Source organism: Cavia porcellus, unplaced genomic scaffold (assembly GCF_034190915.1).
Source record: "Cavia porcellus strain 051 isolate PalLab524CR breed Dunkin Hartley unplaced genomic scaffold, mCavPor4.1 scaffold_18, whole genome shotgun sequence".
In the NCBI taxonomy this organism is placed as follows: domain Eukaryota; kingdom Metazoa; phylum Chordata; class Mammalia; order Rodentia; family Caviidae; genus Cavia; species Cavia porcellus.
The window spans coordinates 19896263-19919997 of NW_026947501.1; the positions used below are offsets into that span (position 1 = coordinate 19896263).

At 40.8% G+C, this 23735-nt stretch overlaps 1 protein-coding gene across 2 annotated transcripts in view; it reads left to right on the plus strand.

Annotated features, from left to right (window-relative positions):
* Positions 1-20920, plus strand: part of Actr2 (actin related protein 2) — a 37817-nt gene extending 16897 nt beyond the window's left edge. For both annotated transcript variants that reach the window (XM_003467478.5, XM_005002639.4), the window contains 6 exons: positions 1183-1255; positions 3819-3955; positions 5007-5156; positions 8607-8752; positions 14289-14421; positions 18231-20920. In XM_003467478.5, the coding sequence (XP_003467526.2) occupies positions 1183-1255; positions 3819-3955; positions 5007-5156; positions 8607-8752; positions 14289-14421; positions 18231-18401 (810 nt within the window). In that variant the 3' untranslated portion in view covers positions 18402-20920. The remainder of the gene's footprint in view (positions 1-1182; positions 1256-3818; positions 3956-5006; positions 5157-8606; positions 8753-14288; positions 14422-18230) is intronic.
* The last annotated feature ends 2815 nt before the right edge of the window (positions 20921-23735 follow it).

Genomic DNA, 23735 nt, shown 5'->3' on the forward strand with positions numbered 1-23735 from the left:
AAGGAAATAAAAATTGTAACAGACTTCTCAAGCTAATGCATATATAGTAGTTTTACCCCGTAAGGGGGAATTTATTAATGATAATTGGATAAAATATTAGTTGAATGCTAGTTGTTGATTGACAGATCTGTATTTCAGAATTATAAAATCTAAATTCTGTATGATTCTTGTAATCAATCAATAATAAAAAATGTATATATCTGGATATTTGAAGTGACAGGCAGCCCTACCAGTCAGGGCTATGCAGGGCTATGCAGGATGTCCCCGCCCAGCCAAGCATAGAGGGTGGATGGAGATGTGTACCTGTGAGTGTACCAGGACCCTCCCCTTGGTGGGAGCTCTGTGGGATCAGGCTTGGCAGGCGGGTGGGACTCGGAAGCTAAGGATTGTTGTATCTGCCAACTTCTGAACTGCTTTGATCTTTGTCTGTACCTTCTCTGACTCTCTGTCTCTTTTTCTGGTTTTGTTTTTTTGGGGGGCGGGTAGTGCTGGGAATTAAATCTCTCAGACTTCAGGCAAGCACTCTATCACTAGCCACATCCCCACCTCTGCATCTTTTAGTATTCGTTGGTGTTTTTAAGTAGCGGCAATCGAGCCCTACTCGTAGTCCTGGTTGAGGGAGAGAAGTGAGGGCTCAGTGGTCAGGCAGTCAGTGCAGGTTTTGTATTGTTTGCTGTACTGGGGATTGAAACCACGCCCCACTTACAGCTAAGCTACCTACCCAGAGACGCGCTAAGTTCACCAGGTTGGCTTCTAACTTGCAGTCAGCCGCTGCGCCTAGCTACACTTCGTTTTTGCTAGGCAATTAGCCCGACATGATGGCACATGCCTGTGATTCCAGCATTCTGGGATGCTGAGGCAAGAGCATTGTGGGGGCCCTGGACTCAACACCTAGCCCCTGCCTCCCCAAAAAAGAAGAAAAGAGGAAGGGAGGGAGGAAAATCTTTGCTTGGTAGCACTCATAAATGCTTGGAGGCTGAAATGTGCCCAAAAACGGGCTTTCAGAGTTAGATCTCTGTGAAAGCAGGTTTTTGTAGAAGAGGTGTTAATTAGAATGGAGGGTGATTGTAGGTCTCTGATTCTATTTTACTCAGTGAATCCACTCTGAGATTGAAGGAAGCATATAAGTTTGAATCATGTAACTTTCTAAATGCCATTTCTTTTCTTTCTCTGAATTTTCAGGTAATGTTTGAAACTTACCAGTTCTCTGGTGTGTATGTAGCCATCCAGGCAGTTCTGACTTTATATGCTCAAGGTGGGTGCAGCTTAACTATTTCAAAAATTAAGTATATTTTATGCCAGAGAAATGTGATGATTTTTTATTTCTTTTCAGTTTTTATCTTTGTTTGTTTTTTGCAAATCCCAGGAAAGCACAGTATGTATGTATTTGTATATGTTTATGTAGTTTTTGATAGAGTCTTGCTATGTAGTCCAGGATGGCCTTTAACTCCCTGGATAGCACAGGCTGGCCTCAAACTTGTAGCATTCCTGCCTCAGCCTCCTCAGTGCTGGAATTACAGGCCTGCACCCCCCCACACACACACCTGGCCCCAAGCACAGTATTTATATACCACACTTTGCAATATTTTCAGAATTTCATTTGTCATATATCATGCACATTTTTACTTGCTTTATTAGACTTTGTAAGGTAAATTCATTAGTTTCTTATTTGGTAAAAGAAACAGGAGTCACTTTTTGATTTTTTTGAGACAGTGTCTTGCTTTATAATACAGGCTCACCTTGAACTCACAGTGAACCGCCTGATTCAGCCACCTGAGTGCTAGGATCTTCCTTCCTCAGCCTCCCAAGTAACTGAAATTTGATGTGTGGCCACCATGCCTGGCTTCAGAATTTATTTTATACATAACACATAGGAAAAGTACATATTTAAAATTTTTTAAAGTATTTATTTATTTATTTTGAGGCAGGCTCTTGCTCTGTAGTTCAGACTGTCCTTGAAGTCACTATGTAGCCCAGGCTGGCCTCAGTCTCACAGTGATCGCCCTGCCTCAGCCTCCCAAGTGCTGGGAGTACTGATGTGTGCCACCATGCCTACTGACAGAATTGAAGAGGGAATAAGTGGAATTGGGGAAGTTGGGCCAGAGGTTATTGTGGTTAGAGAAATTAGAAATGAAAAAGAATTCCATTAAGCCCCCTAAAAATCAGTAGGATAAAAGTGGAAGGAAAGGGAAATACAGTGACAGGGGTATGCCCTGGAGGTGACTCAGGTGTGTTCAGAGAAAGGACAGCTTTAAAGGCCTGGTGGGAGAGGGAGAAAAGTAAGGGGCGTTGGGGAAGAAGAGGTGTTTGGGAAATGGAATATGTAAATCCTTGCTTTAGTTGGTGAGACTGGGAATCTTTTTAAATAATTGTAATACAGATTCCTCATTTTTATTGCAGTGGAGATGAGAAATTATATCAGTTTAAAATAGAGGTCTGAATAAATTTTTAAAGATACTAGATACTAAAAGATACATAAGAGCCGGGGATATAGCTCAGTGGCACAGTGCTTGGTTGTGAGTCTGATTCTTGGTACCCCCCCAATCAGTGAAAACGTGTGTAAGTTTTTATGAATAAGAAAGACAGCTAGAAATACAGCTCAGTGGCACAAGCACCTGTGTGGCAGGCACAAGGCTCCGAGTTTGATTTCTGGTTCAAAAAAAAGAAAGAAAAAGGAGAACACCTGTTCAGGGTTGAGAAAACAGTGAAAAATATAGATGATGCTGTAGATGATACTCCAGTTACATTTTTTTCTATTAAAAATATATTAGATATTTGAGTTCAAGGTTTTGGTGGAAAAAAAATAGATAATGACAAAACCACAAGGAAAAAAAAATATATTAGAAAAAGTTCATTTTTTCCCCATTAACCCTGATGCACAGAAGTGCAGCGATGACTTTTTGCTGCAGCCATTGCCACTGTTTCAGTCACACACACAGTAAGCAAGACAGCTTCTGTGCTGTTTTTTGTTGTAGAGTTTGTGTGGGTTTTCTTACTTTCATTGTTTGTTTTTTGAAACAGAGGGTCACTGTGCAGCTCAGGCTGGCCTTCATCTCACTGTGCAGGCCGAGCTGGCTTTGGACTCATGGCAGTCCTCCTGCCTCAGTCTCCCAAGTAATGAGGTTACTGGTGTGCAACAGTATACCCAGTTGTAGAGGTTAACTGATGTGGTGTTTCTGGTTTTGGGTGAATAATTGAAATGATGCTTGGTTTAGGCTACGTTAATCGTTGCCTAGTTTTTATCTGTCTAGTAACAGTAGACATTTTTCCAAAACAGCACAAAGTTTTAATACACTATGAGACAGAAATCAAGAACTCAGCCAAGGATCTCACTCAGTGGTGTAAGTGCCTGCTTGGCAAGCATCAGGTTGTGAGTTTGACCTCCGGTACAGAAAAAAAAAACACCTAAAAAAGAAAGAAAGAACTCAATAATTTGAATAGATTTATCAACATAGCTGTAATATTTTCCAGTTTTTGTAAAAGTTATCTGTGGAATTTAGAAAACATCACTGTAAAGGAATTTAGTGATCAAATTTAAATTGGAAAGCAAAATAAAAAAGAAGAAGACCTGTGCAGGTTTCAGCCCGAGGGCTCAGTGGCCGTTTTCTTTCATCTCCCTGGAAGCACGTGCTCAGCCCACGTCTCACAGGTGACGCCTTTGAGCACTGTGCTGTCCGTGGAGTAGACTTCATCTGTGCGTGCGTTAGACACAGACTGCAAAATGAGTACCTAAGAAGAAGATAAGTGTTCTGGGTTGGCTCTGACAGTGTGTTGGAAACGCACCAGCTTTGGTTTCTCTGATTGGCTTCTTCGTGTAGGTCTGCTGACGGGGGTGGTGGTGGACTCTGGAGACGGCGTGACTCACATCTGCCCGGTGTACGAAGGCTTTTCTCTCCCTCATCTGACCAGGAGACTGGATATCGCTGGCCGGGATATCACCAGGTATCTCATCAAGGTGAGTGAGGGGAAGATGGTGGGGAAACTTGCAGGTTTCGGGATGCACGCGAGAATCCTTTATTGCAGCTGCTGAGAGATGCTAGGTCTTCACCTGCACTCAGGGTTTCTTAGTCTCGTTTAGGATAAATCTCATTGTGTAGGGAGATAAAGAGAATTACAGTACAGTGCTCCCATTCTAGGCCAAAGTTCTGTGTCTGCAGAGGGCACAAACATTAGGAGATTTCTCTTCTTTTTCCTAACAAAAGGCCCAGTTATGTACATGGTGATAATTACGCTATTTTCTGTCATTTAAGAAATGAAAGTGTGGGTCATGGTAGCATGTACTCATGGTTCCTGCTACCTCAGAAGGCTGAGGCAGGAGGATCCATTGAGCCTGGAAGTTCAAGACCAGCCCAGACAACACAGGTGAGACAGGCCCAAAAAGTGAGAATACAGGGCCAGAGATGCAGCTCAGCAATGCAGTACCTACCTGGCAAGCGCAAGTCCTGAGTTTGATTCCCAGCACCAAAAAAAAGGAAGGAAGAAAAAGAGAGAGAAAGACTAGAGACTATACCTTCTTATATCCCACACTTCTTTACTCAATTATTTAATAAATTCCTTTTTGCCTTCCCATTATGTGCCAGACACTGTAGCAGAAGCCAGAGATACGACTTTGTAGGACCTGTGGGTGTTTCATAGATAGGGCATTGATTGAATGTGCAAATGGCAGGCTACAATGTCTGGGGCTAACATAGTATTCATTAGTGTGCTACTCATCAGTACTGTCTGAACATTAGTGTACGAACCATACTCTTGTACAAACTGGCTCTTTTTGTAGGTTTTCCACGGTTATTATTCATGAACTGGTAATTCTCTTAATCAGTAAAACTGAAATACAAATCCTTTTATAGCAAGTAAAATCCCCACTTCTGAAATATTCAGTAGGAGCTGAAAATACGCTACCCATTATATTTGCTATTGGTAGGGCATGTTTAATAAGCATTAATAGCTTTTGCAGAGTAGAACTCATTCAGATGTATTACGAACTTAACTAGTATTTTTTGTTCCAGCTGCTTTTGCTGCGAGGATATGCCTTCAACCATTCTGCTGATTTTGAAACAGTTCGCATGATTAAAGAGAAGCTGTGTTATGTAGGATACAATATTGAACAAGAGCAGAAACTGGCTCTAGAAACCACAGTATTAGTCGAATCTTATACAGTAAGTATACCCAGTGTGTGATATGTATACATTGAGTTCAGTGGGTTCATGACAGAGCCGTAACTCTGCGTCTCACTGCTAGGCGTGATGCCTGCACTGCTGTCCCATGTGTGACTGTGGAACTTTACCCTCAGGGATACACGCTACCTGATGGGATGTCAGGCAGGTATCACCAGTGGTTCCAAGCGGGTGGGAACATGTTAAAAATGGACATCTCTCATTATTGGTGTCATCTTATTAAAGAACTTTTCTTCAAATCAGTCTTCAGTATTTAATCGTGCTAGGGGGTTGAACCCCAGAGCTTTGCATAATCCTAGGCAAACACTCTACTGCTAAGCTAAATTGCTAGCCCCTGGAATCAGTATTGTTGTTTCAGGTTGTTATGTTTTACATGTGTATTTTAAATAGATTAAAATTCTATGATTTAATTATTTTGGTAACTATATAATGTAAGTTCAGACAAAAATCATAAGTTATTTCTACCCTAAGATACAATTAGGTATATTATTTTGAGATTCTAGAATCTGGGACAGTATTTCTTAACGTTTTACAGAGTGATGATTTCTCTGACATGTTAAGAGTTTCACAAAATTTTAAAAAGTTACAGTTATCAGGTAAATTAGGGAGATGTCTGATTTCACTTGACTGTAGGATTTCTGAGATTGTTTGATATGCTGATATGTACTTAGCTGTGAGGCTAGAGTATGCCTGTGTTTTTATTTTGGGTTTTGGGTTTTTTTTTTTTTTTTTTTTTTTTTTTTTTTTTTTTTTTTGTCTTTTTGAGACAAGATATGTGGTTCAGGCTGGCCTTGGGCTCACTATGTAGCCCAGGCTGGTCTCAAACTTGCAAATGGTCCTCCTGCCTCAGCCTCTTGAGTGCTAGGATTACAGGAGTGCACCACCACGCTTGGCTGTCTTTTTCTTTTCTTGTCTTGGTCTTTTTTTTTTCATAATGCCTGTGTCTTAAATTTGGTAAGCTGCAGAACTTTTCAGAAATGGACCTAGTGACCTTGCTTTGGGAAGTAGTCCTACTAGAGTATTGCTTTACTAATTCAGCAGGTGGCAGCCTTTCCTGACCAATATTTTTTTAATGAGGTGTTCACAACAAATGTTAACCTCAAATTGTAACTGATACTTAAATTTAGTAATTGCTAAAATAATAACAGAATAAAAGCAAGGTTTTTGATTTTTTTGAGATAAAGTCTCAGTATGTAGCCTAGGCTGACCTTGAACTCAGGCATTCGACCTGCCTCGGCTTCCTGAGTACTGGGTTACAATATTCTTAAACTGTATGATCCCTGTTGGTTTTACACGTTCATAGATATGTACACAATGGCAATTTAGGTTTTTTTCTGTTTTATTTATTTTTTGGTGGTGCTAGACATCCAGGTTTGCAGACATGTTAGAAAAGTGTTCTACTCTGAGCTATAGCTCCAGCCCCAAATATGTAATCATTTTCAAGTAATGATAATTTCTTTACAGGTATCAGTCTGAATACACAGTGAAACTCACTTTGTAACTTGATGCTTTCCAGTTTTCCCTGGACTGTCCTCTTAAAGCCTCTTGACAGTTTCTCTCTAGCTTTGTACTTTTCCATCTTTCTGAATGATTTGGAAGAAATAGCACAAAGCAGACAATGAGAGAACTAAAACATAAAACATATTATTTCTTCCCTCCTTCCTCAAGCAGTACAAAAATATATACAAGTATAACACAGCAAACGGATGAGTGAGTGATGATAAGGGTCACCAAACACGAGAAAGAGCTAAGAAACTCAGCACCATGTATGTAAAGGTCATTCTTGAATTTTGAAAATGATATTCCTTATATGTATCTGCAAACAATTTCAGCAAACTTGGACTGTTTTAAGAAACATACTTTTATGGTACTTTATCGTACTGAAAGTGTAAAATTATAAATCTTATAGAATATAATTATAAATTTTTTACTTATAAGTTACTGTACTGTTAGAAATGTTACTGTGCAAACATTCTCATTTCATATAGAAATGTGTCAAAAATATATGTAACATGTTTATACTTCGGTCTGTGTAATGAGTTGTGAGGGGGAGTTTAAGACAGGTGTTTTTACGTAACATTTTTCTTAACTATGTAAACACAGTGTCAATTGTTTTCTCTGTGGGTCATGTTACGATGCTTGACCTGCTATTTTTTGTTTGTTTGGTGGTTTGGTGGGTTGATTTTTTGAGACAGGGTCTTGCTGTGCAGTCCAGCCTGGCCTTGGACTCACAGTCACCCTCCTGCCTCAGCCTCTTGGGTGCTGTGATTACAGGCATGCACCACCACACCCAGCTTGACCTGCTGTTTAAATCTTACTTATTTAGGGCTGGGTGTTTAACCTATGGTGCAGCACCTGCTTGCAAACGTGAGGTCCTGAGTTTGATTCCCAGATCCCCCACCCTCAAAAAATAAATGTTTGTTGATTGAAATTATTACTGTATTTATCAGTTATTTGAAATTTATTAGAACTTTGTAGGAGATAACAAAATGGCCTAATAAAAAATCAGTGTGGGGCATATGCCTAATCTCATCTACTCTGGAAGCTAAGGCATGGAGATTGCGTGTTCAAGGCCAGGAAAGCTACATAGTGAGTTGGAGGCCAGTTTAAGCCTACTAACATGTCCCCTGTCTCAAAATACCATATAATGTCTCTTGAATTTTTTGTTTTTTTTTTTTTTCTTTCTGATACTAGGGATCAGACTCAACCTTGTGCTTGCCAGGGAGGCACTTACACCACTGAGCTAAATCCCTGGCCTGAAGTTTTTGTCTTTTGAGAAGGGTCTGCCTGCATAGTGCTGGCTGGCCTCAACCTTAACAGTGATCCCCTTGCTTCAGCCTCCTGAGTGCTAAGATTATAGGTGTGTGCTACCATGCCTGGCCTCTTAAGCTTGTTATCTTAAATATCTTTTAATTGAACTAGACAGAATCAGCACAGAATATTTTGCTGGCAAAATAACTTCATGGAACAATTATTTGGTGAAAGAAATTGTTTTTAATTTCTATAAATGTAGCTCAAGGATTTATTTTAGAAAATAGTTTAAAATGTTTAATGTGTCTTCTACACCGGAAAAAAAAATCCATAAAATCACTGATATGCTGAAATTATGAATCAGCAGCACTGACACACACTAGTGTAACGAGGGTCCCCCTGTCAGGTGTGGCTGCCTGTCCCGCTGTGCTGTGCGTGCACGTGGAGTCTCGTGGCTCCACGTAGACCTCCATGATTTCCCCCTGAATTACATCTATAGAATAGACCTTATGAGAGTGTGTTATTTGAATATTTTTCGTTTTTCCCACTTAAATATTTAAGGGAAGAATTGCTGCGCTAGTGCTGTGTTTGGCTGTGGAACAAACGTGCTGCAGTGTTTTCAGGAACACTGAGGGGTCTGAGTGTCTTACTGACCGGTACATGCTCATTGTGCATTTTCAGCTCCCAGATGGACGGATTATTAAAGTTGGGGGAGAGAGGTTTGAAGCACCAGAAGCTCTATTCCAGCCTCACTTGATCAATGTGGAGGGAGTTGGTGTTGCTGAGTTGCTTTTTAACACAATCCAGGCAGCTGATATTGACACCAGGTATGAAAGACATGGTGGTTTCCAAGTTATTTATTGGAAAAAATGGATTGTAACAATCTATGTGAACAAGTTATCCGTTACCTCTCTTGTATTTTTGGTTAAAGCAAAGTAAGTTTCATTTTGTTCACCTAGCAGAGTTAGGCCTTTGCACCGAGCTGTGTCCTTAGCAAACTCGGGTGTGTGTGTGTGTGCGTGCGTGTGTGTGACAGCATCTCCTCAGCTGCCGAGCACTCGGGCTGCATGCGGACTCCCGGGGCCCTGGAAGTGAGGTTGCTGGTGTGCACCCCACACCTGACTACTGTACTGGGTGTTGAGGGCCATGTATTACATTGGTCTCAGAAACCACTTTAACCTTACTTTGAAATACGTTCAAGTCTGAAGAAAAGTGGAAAGAATTTAGGAAACTCAGGTATATCTTTTTATGTAATTTCACCATTTTACTGATTTATAATCTTCTATATATTTATCATTATTTCCATTTTTTTTTCTGTACCATTTGAGAGTAGGTTCAACACATCAATTTCCTTTAATAGTTTGTGTATCGAGGGAAGAAATACTAACATAGTCACAGCCTAAGAACTGAGTTCAGCAGATTGTTATTGGTATACTTTATTCACCATCCATTTCCATTTCATCCACTTGTTTATTTTTGAGACCAGGTGTTGCTCTATAGGTTAGGCTGCCCTGGAACTCAGTTTGTGTGTAGCCCAGGTGGGTCTTGCACTTGTGACAATTTTTCTGCCTCAGCCTCCCAAACACTGAGATTGTGCCCCACCACGCCTGGCTCCTTTCGTGTTGTTCGCACGGTCTTTCTTCCATCCTGTGTAGGATCAAATCTCCTAGGGCTTACGTTGTGTTTTGTCACATCTCTTAGTCCCTTTTTTGGTGGCGATGGTACTAAGGATTTGACCCAGGGCCTTGGCATTCAGCTGCGTCCCCCACATTTCCAGCCTCTTTGTTTTGAGGCGATCTTACTTGGTCACTGAGTCACCACGCTTAGCTTGAACCTGTGTTCTTACCTCAGCCCCAGCCTCTAGAATGCTGGGCCTTGCCATTTTTATTCTGAGACAAGGTCTTGCTAAGTTGCCCAAGCTGGGCCCCTTTATCAGGTGTATTTGTTCAGTCTTCGATGACTTGGACATCTTTACAGAGAACAGAGCAAGTATGTAACGGTTTTAATTAGGCTTTGTTTTCTAACAGTTGGATTCAGATCATGCACTGTGGCTAGCCTGCTATGTGCTCTGCCTTTTCTGGATGTCACATCCAGGGGTGATGGCTGTTTCTTATCGATGATGTTAGTTTATACTCTCGGTGAAGTTTCCATTTCTCCACAGTGTAGTGTTACTGTTTTTCTTTTCATAGTTAATACATAATTGGTAGAGACGCACATTGAGGATATGTAGGCACCCTATTCCTTACCACTTTGCCCCTCCCCATCTACACCCATTGATGACCCTTGCCTCAATCCATTTTTACTGTTGGGGTTGCAGAAAGAGATTTTCTACGTTCATCAGTTTTTACATATTTGTTAATTGACATCTAGCATAAGTAAATGTTTTCCTTCATTATTTTTAGCTCCTAGCATGAACTCATAATTTTATTGTGTGGGTTATAATTTATTACTGTTCTTCTTCATGTAATGCTCATATTTTTCCTGGCTTGGCCAAGTTACTTCAGAGTAGGCTTCTGTGTTCCTTGACATGCCCTCATCAGTTTCCATGTTTTCTAAATGTGTAGAGCACTAACTATATAGTAAAAACTATATAAAATCTGGGTGTGGTGGGCACATTTGTAATGCCAGCATCTGGAAGGATGAGGCAGGAGGATCACTGTATGTTCGAGGCCAGTGTAGGCTTCATAAGTGAATTCAAGGCCAACCCGCACTGTTTAGTGAAACCCTGTCTCAAAAAAAAGCCAGGCATGGTGATACACACCTGTAATCCCTGCACTTGGGAGGCTATGGCAAGAGGATTGCTACACGTTCAAGACCAGCCTGGGCTACATAGTTCAAGGTTAGCCTGAACTGCATAATGAGACCTGTCTCAAAAAACAAAATAAACCACTATATAAAAAATATACTGAGAAGTCACCTCTGCGATTCTTTTCCTCCTTAAAGAAAAATGAGTTTGTTAGTTTCTTTTATTCTGTTTCTTATTTCCTCTTCTTACACAAAAGCCTGCATACTGAAATCACTTTTACACTTGAGTTTTTTCCACTTACCAGTACAGTCTAAATAATCCAATAGCACTCCATAGAGACTGTCCTCATTTTTCTCAGATGCATAGTACTTCATTGAATGAATATATCTTGATTAATTTGATGAGCATCTCTTACTGTTGGTTGTTAGAGTAGATTCTTAAATTTGTGGTAAGAGTGCATTGTGCATACAAATATGTTTGTGTTGTTGGTTCTTGGAGAGAAGCTACTGGATCAGAGGGTAAATGCATTTTTTTGTTGTTATCATTGGGTTACTGGGATTTCAACCCAGAATCTTGCTTAGTTATCCAGTCTGAGCTGGAACTTGCAATCCTCTGCCTCAGCCTCTCAGAGTACTGGGATTACAGGTCTGTCCCAAAAGAAAACATTTTAACTGACAAAAATTGAGTGTACTTGTGGTATGCAACATGTTTTGGAATTATGTATGTATATATATCGTGGAATGGATAGATTGAGCTAATTACTTAATACACAGTCTTTGTAGTGAGAACACTTAAAGTCTGCTCTCAGCGGTTTTTAGGTATCTGTATATTGTTAGATATGGTCATTGTGTTGTATAGTAGCACTCTTGGCTTTTTCCTCCTACCTGAAGGTTTGCATCCTTTCATAACATCCCCCTGCTTTACCCCAGCCCCTGGGAAACCCCTACTCTGCTTAGACTTGGGCTCTAGGAGATCATGCAGGATTCCTCTTTCTGTCCTGAGTTACTTAACAAATCGTCTCTAGGTCCATCTGTCTTGTACAAATGGTGGCACTTCTTTGTGTTTTGTTTTGCTTTCTTGCTATATAGCAAGACCTCCCGTCTACACCTTCTGAGTGCCGAGATCACAGGTGTGCACCACCACGCTTGGCTTTTCCTTTTTCTTTGTGCTGGGGATTGAATTCAGGACTTGGGCCTTGTAGGCTGTTTCTCTACTGAGCGGCATCCCCACCAGCCTCATCCTGTTTTTCTTAATAATGGCTGAATTCATTTATATTGTCACCCACAATGAATAAAGGTTCCCTTTTCACTGTGTCCTCAGCAACAGTTGACTAAACTGAGTGTGGTGGTACACACTTGTAATCTCAGCCCTGAGGAAACTGAGGCAGAAGGTTCACCACGAGTTCAAAGCCAACCTGACCTTCTTACCAAGACCATATCGATAATTAATAATAATAATAATAATGCCATTTTAATAGGTACGTGATGCTATCTCTTTGTGGTTTAATTAGCATTTTTCTGATAATTAAAATTTTTTATCACACAGCAGTAGCCATTTGTTTTGTTTTTTGAGAAATGTCTGTTCAGTTCCTTAACCTATTTTTTAATTGGTTTATTTTCTTAGAGTTGAGTAATTAAGTCCCTTGTGTATTTTGAATATTAATGCTACTCATACACGTGGTTTGTAGTATTTTTTCCCGTGTGTTGCCTCTTTACTGTGTCTCACTTGCTGTGGGGAGTTTTTATTTTGATGTCGGTTCTCGTCTTTTTGGTTAGGTGTCAGCAGCACACCTCTATGAGAGCTGACCGTTTCTCCTGCCGCCACGTGACATGTGAGGGTCCTTGTGGGCCCATACCCACGTTTTGTCAAGTTCATTACTTTTTTACCAATCTGCTGAGTGGGGAATCATCTCAGTATAGTTTTAATTTTCATTTCTATTATTAAGAGTGAAGTTGAACATATGTTTTATATGCTTTTAAGGGCCACTTTGAGGGAAAAGAAGCGAGAATGAGAATGAATTGTCTGGTCATGACTTTTGCCTGTTCTATAGAATTCGATTTTGCTTTTTTTTTTTTTTCCAGTCTTCAAAATTTTGTCTTTTGGCTTTGTGATATCTGTTACAGATATTTTCTCACAATTCATTGTCTTTTGCTTGTGGTTTTTGGCCATGCAAAAATTTGGTTTAACTTCATTGTGTAAAATGATTTGCTGGGACCATGGAATATGCCTGTAATCCCAGCACTGATGCAGGAGAATCGTTTTGTTGAGGCTGGCCTAGGTCAAGGCTAGTTTGGACTGCATATGAGACCCTATCTCAAAAAACAAACAAACAAAGAGTTCCATAATGTTTTCATTGCATCCAGAGCTCGAGTCAGTTATAAAGCTTCCTCTGTACCCAGGTTATAGAGAAATTCACCCTAAAGCATTTCGTGAAGCAAGTATGTGTTCGTTTACGTAAGCCTGAATTAAATAACCACCTGATTAGCTTTGGTAGGATGACTGAGGAGCCAGGTTAATAATGGAAAAAATAATAGTTGACTTGCAAGTAACAAACCTAATAGAAAATAAAAAAAAATTGAATCTAGCTTCCGTAACTATGGTAAATTCTTCATGGCAGGACTTTAGATGGTTTTGTCCTTGATTTACTGTTCATTAACAGCAGAAGCCAATACAGAGTGTGTGGTGGATGATGATTGAAGTTCTGGCATTTAGAAGCACGGGAATCGGGTCCAGTGCCCTCTCCACCGAGGTTACGTAGGAAGGTGGGCACCGTTGGTTGTGTGTGTTCTGCATGTAGACACATGTAAACGTTTTGTCTCCGTACTGCGTGGAGCCACACTTCCTGCTTGGCTTACACTGCCCTCACCACAGTTAATGCAAAACAGTAGAATGAAGAATGCAGAGTTGTATTAGCCTTAGCTTTGGAGAACTTGAAGCAAGTGAAAACTTAGGGACGTCTGCACCAGGCTAGCGCTGAGGTTGCGCTCCTGAGCTGTAGACTCCCTCCACCTTGTTACTTTCATTACCTGTGCAGCTAGTTTAGGTTACACTTCTGGTTAGACTTCATAGCTAACGGTATATATAACAACAATGCACTGATAGAAGAAGCAAACTCACCAATGTAGCCAAAAACAGCAGCAGACAGCCTCAGAGCAAAGGAGCAAAAGAGACACTACAAATAACAAATAGAAAAATTGAGGAGTCAGAGAAATATATGCGAAGTGCAGTAAACAAACACATCACCATTGCTACAGGGAAACGTTACGATAATGGACCAAATACTGAGAGTTCAGAATATGGAAACTTTTGTCACTATTTAAAGACTCCATTAATTACATCTGTAAGAAAGTATGTCATATGCTTTTAAAAGCATTTTAATCCAAATTATTAAAAAATTTTAGTTTAGAGAGAGGTAATAGCAAACTTTAGACCTATGATTTAGTGACCCTAGAGCAGGGGGCACTGGGAAGACAGACAGAAGGGCTGCCTGAGCCCAAGAGTCTGCGACCAGCATAGTGAGGACTTGTCCCCAGAAAGGAAAGTTACGAAGATAAATAACAGTACTCCTGATTTTCCTAATCTGAAACCCTAAGTACATAACTGTTGTGTCTCCCTAGATCTGAATTCTACAAGCACATTGTGCTTTCTGGAGGATCTACTATGTATCCTGGCCTGCCATCACGGCTGGAACGTGAACTTAAACAGCTCTACCTAGAACGAGTCTTAAAGGGAGATGTGGAAAAACTTTCTGTGAGTATCCCTAATCCAAGAGTCTTTTAAACCCTGTAACCTTTGAATCTTGACAACCACTAGAGGGAGCAAGAAGTCTTTCTAAACTCATTTCTGCTACCGCGGATCAGGGTGGCCTGGGAGTGCTGTCCCCAGGACAGTGGTGTGGCCAGGCGACCTCTGCTCAGTGGGTGAAGGCAGGTGAGTCCTGTGTGCTCTGAGAGCCGGTGGGGCACGGCCTGCCGTGCTGTGAGTGGAGAAGAGCCTGGTGTTGGGCTGTGGTTTTATTTGTTGACTTTTCTGTTTAAATATTTGAATATGCAATTAGTGTCCAGCAGTGTTCTTGGTCTGTCTTATAAATCTGATTTTAGGTTGTTTTCCTGGCTATTTGTTGCCTGTGTCTTAGCTTCCTAAGACACATGTCCAGTTCTTTTGCACATCTGTAACTGTCGTAGCTCTAGAAACAGACTGTAGTTAGAAACCATTGGTGATTCTCCGCCAGGGTCTCTCTCGGCCAGGAGTCACTTCATCTTGGGTTAACCTCAGCTTTGTCTCGCTGTCTTTGGTCAGCTGTTACAGATAAGGGCATGGCATACTATGGAGCATTGTAGGTTTTGCACACGCTGATGTTACATCCTTCATATGTTTTTCAAGTTACTCAAATGATGTTGAGTGTGGGCTCGTCAGACACATTAAGCAAATTAATACCTGGAAGGGAGCCATGTTATCTAAGTACTTCACTCATTTTTCTGGTTTTATTGAGTTATACATATAATTTAAAAGTCATCTGCAATGATCATTTATTCAGCAGCTTTTTTTTCCCCTGCCCTGTTTGGGCTTGAACCCATTTGCTCACACATGCTAGGGAAGCTTCTACTACTGAGCTAAATCCCCAGCCCAGCAGATGTTTGAACTCTCTTTGGGTGCCAGCCATCGGTCTAGATGCTGGAGACAAACACAATTGATAAAACCCCTGCTTCTCAGCTAAACAATTAATGCGTAGTAGTAAGTAGTAAAGAAAAAAGTTAGACACTAGAAAACCAAAAGCAGTGGAGAAGGTGATGTGCTTCTTAATGGCTCTGGAAGAGCACAGGAAGGAAGCCATTCCTCCTCGGTGGGAAGGCTCTTCTAGTGAGATGCTTTTGTTCAAAGCCCTACTCCTAGTAACACAGTAGGACTTTTTTTTTTTTTTTTTTTTTTTTTTTGGTCTTTTTCTTGGTCTGTAGTTTATGCTGGCCCTCAGCCTACTATGGGGTCCACGCTAGCCTCAGACTTGCAGTAGTCCTCCTGCCTCAGCCTCCAGAGTAATAAGATAAGAGGCAAGTGCCACCATGCCCAGCCTAACATATGACTTTGAGCGGGGGAATCTTTCAGGCAGGAAGAGTGCAAAGGCCCTGAATTGGTAGAGGGTGCCTACGTGGCTGGGTCCCAGTGAGTAGAGGACGCCCGTGCAAGACGTGCTCAAAATGGTAACAACGGTGCCGGCCTTAATCAAGATTTGTTTTTATACCAGGTGTTGAACTCATGACCTTGTACTTGCCAGGAAAGTGCCGTGCTGCTGAGCTGTGTCCCCAGCCCTAGGATACTCGTCTTGTTGAGCCATGCCAGAGGTCTGGCTTTGCTCCTAGTCAGTTGGGAAGTCTTGGGAGGCTTTTGAGCAGAGAAATGATACGATCCAACTTAGGTTTGAAAAAGATGAGTAAGTTTGGTGTGGAGAATAGGTTCTTGGGAAAAGAAGGAATCCAGGCAGATCAAGGAAAACCGGTTAGGAGACCAAGAAAAACCTGTGAGAGAAGGGAAGATGTAGAAAATGTGGTACAGGAGGAGGTTAAAATAGTTGGCTTGGATAACAGAAGACATGAACGGAGAAGTGTGACAGGATTTTCAAACAGCACTGAGGGCCTAATTGAGCTCGGTAACAGTTTAAAGCAAGATGTTGAGGTGTTTCAGTTTTGGTTTGGGTATTTTGTCTCTCCTTTTGAGCCAAGTTTCCACTGTGCTCTTGAGGCTGACCTTGAACTCACTTTGTAGCCCGTGCTGGCCTCCAGCTCAATGATCTCCTCAGCCTCCCGAGGACTGGCACTGTGGCATGTGCCACCACACCAGGCAAGACGTTGAGCTTTGTTTTTTCTTTTAAATAAAAAAAATTTATTTGAAGATAGAGAAATAGGGAGAGAAAGATGACAAACAGCTACTCTGGATGAGTAGGGAGTATTCAAAGTGAATTACTCCAAGATGTTGAGTTTTCTGTCTTGTTTGGCTACTTCAGGGCAGGTGCAAAGTCCAACTGATAACCTAAGTTGTGCGGTGTTTTGCCAGGTCAGTGTAAAGGGAGAAAGGACAGAGTCACCAAGGACAGGGTCAGGAAGTAGTAGAGCAGACAGAAGCATGTAGGAACCAAGAGTCTAGGATGTGAAGACAACCTGGAGGTCGGGTGTCCGCAGTGTCTCTAGGTGCCTTCAGCAAGGAACAGTGGGAGGCGGCGTAATGAGAGAAGGCACTTCATCAGCCGCCCAGCCTGGGGGCCAAGCGCAGCCTGGGGCCAGACATAGAAGGAGCAGGTCCTGCCTTCAGGGCGGGGGTGGAGGAGGGGACAGCAGCCAGCCGACCGCAGGGGCTTAGGGCAGGGAGTCTGACTTTCCTCAGAGCAGTGCTGTGCACACTGCAACCCTTGTCAAGTTGCTTGGAACACAGGCGGGTTTGTTTACCTAGTGTTACCTATTGTCGCATACTGTTTCTGGCTCTCTTCTAGCTACACATGGGTTTGTAAAGCTGCCAGAGACCCTGAAAGCCTCAAGTACTTACTGACTGGTTCTTTATAAAACATTGTGGATCCCTACCTAAGAGTAGAAAAGTAACTAAAACAATTAGGACAGGAAGTTGGTCTCAGAATTGACAAATACATAAACTGACGTTTTTCAGTGTTAGATTATTAGGTTATTAGATTCCTATTTGTTTATGTACCATAAAGACATAAATTCAGAATGACATTGTTTTGAGTTTTTTTTTGCAGGACTTTTGGCCTGAAGTAAAAACAGCAGTGTCATTTTAAGGTTTCTGTTTCAGATTTTCACCAACCATACAGATTAGGGTCTTTTAAAACACTTAATAGTAGCTATAGAGTATAAATTTTTTCCCAGTTGTCTTTAATTTTGGTTACTGTATTCATTTTCTCCAGCATCCCCATGATTTCTTTTGACCATATTTGGCTTCATTTATTTTGAGAACATTTCTATGAATTTGAGACATTAGAAAATGAGCTTTGCTTATAAAGAAAGAACTTTAGTTAGGCCTGTGGACAATAGCTCAGTGGTAGAGCCCGTGCGTGGCATGTATGAGGTCCTAAGATTGAGCCTCCGGAGGCACCACAGGAAAAAAAATAATTCAGTTTTCCTCTCGGAGTGGAATCAAAGCATCACTAGACCTGGAGGAGACCCTGCCGGTCCCCCTTTCCAGGTTTGAGTTAGCTCAGAGGTTAGGAGCTGAGGGGTAACCTGCCAGCCTCACCTCTGGCACTGGGCTCTCAGTAGTGCTTCTTTCTGTTTTTGATTTAGCCTTCAAATCAGCACCCTTTGGAGAGTGAAAGGGGTGCTGTTAATGATAGGACGCAGGTGTGAATTAGGACCGTTCCAAGCACCCTGGAATGGGTGTGTTTCTCTTAGCTGTGAGTTTGGTAGGGGCAGTCAAATGAGAGGCACCGCAGATACCAAACCCTGCTGTCATATTTACGTTGCGGGACTGTTGTGAGATTCATATGGCAAAATGTATTTTCATGAAGCGGAAAGCACTGTGCATGTGTGACATCTTAGGCTCCTCTCTCTTTCCTTTAGAAATTTAAGATCCGCATTGAAGACCCACCCCGCAGAAAGCACATGGTCTTCCTGGGTGGCGCAGTTCTGGCTGATATCATGAAAGACAAAGACAACTTCTGGATGACCCGGCAGGAGTACCAAGAGAAAGGCGTCCGCGTGCTGGAGAAGCTTGGTGTGACTGTGCGATAAACTCAGGGCCCAGCCCGCCACACCACTAATGCTTTCTTTTTCCCTTTATTGGCAATCTTTGAACTCATTCAACTCCAGGTCGTGGAAGAGGCATCTCTGTGCCCTTTGACTGGAAAGGTCAAGTTTTATTCTGGTGTCTTGGGGGAGCTTTGTTAAATTTTTGTTCCTGTGGGTAAATCTGGCTGCTTCATGCAGCCACTTCCCTGCAAACAAAGCCGGAGGGTAAAGGGTCTGTGCCGCTTTGTTTCTTCTACGTGTGCTTTTAGATCCCTGCGGTCCCTTCCTGTTTTCACTTTACCGCTCTAATGTTCCTAGTTTTAGTATTTAGCACAGTAGGTGGTGTGCCTGTATTAGCATAAGAAAAACTATAGCCGCTTTTACACTTCCCGGCGGGTGGTAAGGGTGGGTGGCAGCCCTGGACCCCTTGGGCGGGGCGGTAAGGGTGGGTGGCAGCCCTGGACCCCTTGGGCGTCTCCTCTCTGCTGTGGCGCCTGCTTGCAGCAGGTGGTGCTGCAGCTCTGGTACCTTAAGGCTTCTGCTGTAACATCCTAGGGCGATCCTCGCTCAAAACTAAAGTGCTCCCGGTAGGTTACTTTGGGGGGGGGGCTTAGGGAGGTTTTGATTATGATTTTTGAGGTTTTTCTGCAGCGCAGGGGTTGTGCAGAACATGAGCTTCAGTTACAGTACTTTAATTTGGCAGGTTTTCTTCTTCTGGTCTGCCTGGAACTGTTTCCATATCATATAACAAGTGTAATATTCCATTACCTTGTGGCTTAGGGATCTGTTTTTTTAATTGACCATGTTAGTTGGCACTAGATTCCCTAGAATCTATCAATGGAAAAGTAACATTTAAATATGCTTTTAAAAATAAATATTCTTTTATTAACTCAAATTACAGTGCTTAAGAGCTGGTGTTTTCTAGTAACCCAGCAGCCAGTACCATTTCTTGCAGATAATTATTTCATATAACTGATCAGTGCTTATTTAATAAAATGAGCAGTTACATATAAATAATTACTGGCAGTAGGTTTTCGTTGTTGGTTTAAAAATTACATTGGAATGTGGGACTTGTTGCCAGTTGTAATTTTCATTTGCTTTTTGTCTGTTTTGATTTGAGACCTACAAGCTAAGTAAAATCTACTATTTAAAATATTGGCCAAAAAGAAGATTTAAATATGGCTTTGCATTAAAAACAAATCCTAATTTCTAATTCTCAGATGTCCTTTATGCTTGAAGGAAGAGTGGCTGGGATTTTGTAAATGTTAGCAAACTTTACTATGTCAGAAAGTCCTATGAATCCTATCAGTATTGTTATCTGAAAAAACATTGAATAACACCCAGACATGAGTTTTTCCTAAATTTGAGAAATAATAAGAAATCACATCATGCTAAGTATAAAATGCAGACTTTTCTGTATTTCAAAACATTATTTACTAAAGCTGGGTTTGAAAAGGAAAACCTTAATTTTTTAAATTAGAAATTGGCTTGTCTCTTTTTGTATGAGGAAATTTAAAAATTAGTTTATATGAAATAAGCCAAGAGAAGTGTATTTTTAATTATGTAGTTCTGTCAAACTACTTTTTCTCTGTTTTACCTCAACTTGAACACAGACGTTGGTGTGCATGCTGGACATGCTTCAGTACACGTGAACAACCCGTGAATAATGTCAGCTGGAGCTGGGGACATGGCTCGCACAGCTCTTGGGAATCTGAACGTGTTCCTGACTCACATACAGGTCTTGTAGCTCCTGCAGACTCCTCCTGAGTTCTAGGTTTACTAAAGGACACGTGCTATATGGAGGACCAGTATCTATGACTAATTCAGATAGATGGGTTGACTCGTGGTCTTTGGTCATGACTTTAAAGTATGGGTATAAAAAACAACAAAGAATGGGAAGAACTCTTAAAACAATGAGAAAACGAATTCTTGTTATTTGCCCCACAGATGTAGAATTTGTTTTTATTTCATAATTCAGCTAGCAAAATGACAGTTCAAATGGTAAATTAATATATGTGTGATAATTTAGAAATTCCATTTTATAATTTTCCTATATTAAAGTGAAATAATACAGTTAATCATTTGGAAATTGGGAGGTGTTATATTCAATTGAAATTGTTAAGTATGGGTGGGATTGATTTCTATTTTAAAAGAGATCTGATTTTTGGAGACTGGGGATTTAGCTCAGCGGCATAAGCTCCTGCCTTGCAAGCAGGCAGTTGTGAGTTCGATCCCTGGTACTGATAAAAAGTAAAAGAGATCTGATTTTTAGCTCCTGAAAACCCATTGTCACTTTCATTCCAATGATAATTAAATTGCTTTATTGTTAAATTAGAATCACCAATACCTTGAAGGTTTCTTAGAAAACATGATACTGCCTGTAAACTTCTACACAGTTCTGAGTGAGCACTGTTAATATCCAGAAAGTACTTTGAGTGATTGATGGAAAGCTAAATGTTCTAAATTGAATGCAAATATACTTCTTACTGATTTAGAAAATAAAATCAGATTTTTCAAAGTAAGTTTGAATTGTGTCTTTGTTTCTTTTAATAATTTTTCTCTTAAATTTTTATTCATACTTTTTATTTTTGGAAATGCAAGGTGAATTGAGGACTATATTAATTGTTAGACCAAGTTTGGTCTAGTGTGTCACTACTGACAGAACTTGTTATTTCTGCTATCATATTTAGATGCATTTTTTAAAAAATCAACGAGAAAATTCTGGTTTTTGTTTTCTTTCAGTAAACTGTCTTGTTTCTCAAGACAGTTAAGGTAGCTTTCACAGGATTAGCAGTGCTAAATAGTACTATGTTCTGTATCTCTTTTAAAGGACATTTTAGTTCATCTGTAACTTTTAGATGTATTAGGTTTTTTTTTTTTTAAAGTAAATTAGGGGTGGGTTAAGTGCTTGCTTGACACACGAAGTTTTGAGTTCCATCCCCGGTACCAAAAAATAAAAATAAGGTAAATTGGAATGAAAGTATGTTTAATTATACTAGCCTTCAGAATGATTGTATATTTTGTCTTCTGCTTCCTGCTGAACTTACCAGTTGGTAAAAGGTGAAAGATTTGTGTGCTCTGAAGAGAAACCAGATCATGATGGACGTACACATTGGAGCTTCATTGTCCCTTCATGACCAGAGTCCCACAGAACAATGATGTGACAAGCAGTCTTCAGTGTTACAAGAGTGTGTACCTGGCTCTGCATAGTGCTGTCCGTGGGGGAAAAGAGTGTCACCATGCTCTTTTTTTTCCACCCTCAAATTTTGATTCCCATATAATTGAGTTTATTAATGCCTGCTAATTTTGTAACCAGCTAAAGCAAACCAGAAACTTAAAGCTTGACATATACGCTATCTAACCTTGGACTTCTTGGCCAACTATCTCTAGTCCTGGGATATTTGTACCTTTTTCCTGTGGCTCAATTTCTTGGCCTGTTCAAAAACTGAAAATACTATATCCAAGGTAAGTGGAGGAAGTGAGAGGAAGGACCTGTGAAACTGTTTACGTGTGTGAAAAACACTGACAGTCCAAATTAGTGACATTGGCCAGTCCATTGCAGGAAACCTTAATCTTTTTTTTTTTTTTTTTTTTTTGTCTTTTTCATTTTTATCGGTACCAGGGATCGAACTCACGACCACACACTTGCAAGGCAGGCGCTTATGCCGCTGAGCTAAATCCCCAGCCCCAGAAACCTTAATCTTGGAATAGAAAGAAATCTGAGTTAAGGGAAATAAAATAGCTACTTTATGCGTTTGAGTGATATGCTCAGTAAACACTTTTAAAGAATCCTAAGAGAGCTGCTTTCTGCTCACTGTTCAAGCATCTGAAATTAGAAGCTGTGGAATCACAGTTACTTTTGTTTAAATCATTTACACCAGAGCAGTGACAAAGTCTGCTATTATTATAAGTATTTCCGTTAATATTATCTTCATATGTAAAATTTCTAACTGGACGAGGGGAACTCAAATGATTTCATTTTTAAGAGAATGAACAGACTTCCTGTCTCTTCCGTATCTACCCCCTCAACTCCCACCTAACTGAGGAAGAAGACTGGAAACGGCTTTGCATATAATTTCCCATGAAATGCTTAAAAGTAAGAATAGAATTAGAGCATATTTTTAACTGTACTTGCAAGTTAAATTGGAAAACGGGGGCTGTGTGGGAGCCCATCACAGAGGTAGCCCAGTGTGCATGTCCTGCGGTGGACTGTGAGGACTTGCAGAGAATCCATGCGTGTCCCTGTCACTGTGTGTCCCTTACAGCAAACATGTACTAATAAATGGGAACTTGAGCTTTAGCCTGTTGAATACTTTTTAAGATGAGTAAAAGGAGAACTCGTAAGCTGCTTGAATAGGGGTTTGAAAGGAAGGCCCCAATTTAAGAATAATAAGGTCTTTGTGGACAAAGGAGTAACTAGAAATATTTAAATCAAAGATTGAGGTTTTAAACAGGAAATTCTAAAATTAGACTCGGCCACAGTACTATTATTTCTTGGTGGTGCTGGGGATTGAACAATCTTGCACATACCCCCAGCCTCATTTGCTATTTAGTAAGTTAGTACTGGGAATGAACCCACAGTTTGGTCTCTGATGCTATATCCCCAGTGCACCGCCCCCCTTTTGAGACGGTCTCACAAAGCTGGTGAGTTGCACAGCCTGGACAACCTTGTGATCCTCCTGCCTTAGCATCCCAGAGTGTTAAGATGACACGTTTGCCACTACACCTGGCAAATTTGATCATTCTGTGAAAGGTGTTGTGTAGGGATTGGGTTTTTTAAAAAGATATCTAAAATAGGCACAAGAAAATTGCAAGTTCTGTCTTAACAAAAACCTAAGGATTTTTTAAAGAGTTACTTCTAATTTTAAAAAGGTTGTGTGTGTGTGTGTTTCCATGCTGAATGCAAACCAAGGACCTCCTGCATGTAATCAAGTGCTCTGCCCCTGGACTACCTCTGCATCCCAACTGTGTTTATATTTTAATATTTTATGCAAACTCGAGTGATTTGGGGGAACTTTTTTTAAAAATTAGGATCTTGTTTTGTAGCTCAGGTTGCTTCAAACAAGGCAGTCCTCCTGCCTCAGCCTCCCATTCAGCCTCTTCTGAATTTTATCTGCTGAAAACCCCATTGCTTGTTGTTTTTTTTTCCCACAAGAAAGAGAAACCAAATGTGAGCCCAGATAACAAGTTTATAATTTGTAGCCTGCCTGACTTCTTAGCACCCCACAAAGGGGCATGAGAGCTTTTGACACAGCTGGAAAAGAGGAACCCCACCATGCCTAGCAAAAGTAAGGGATTTGGGCCTTAACTGGTTCAGCTGTGCAGATGAATTGTTAA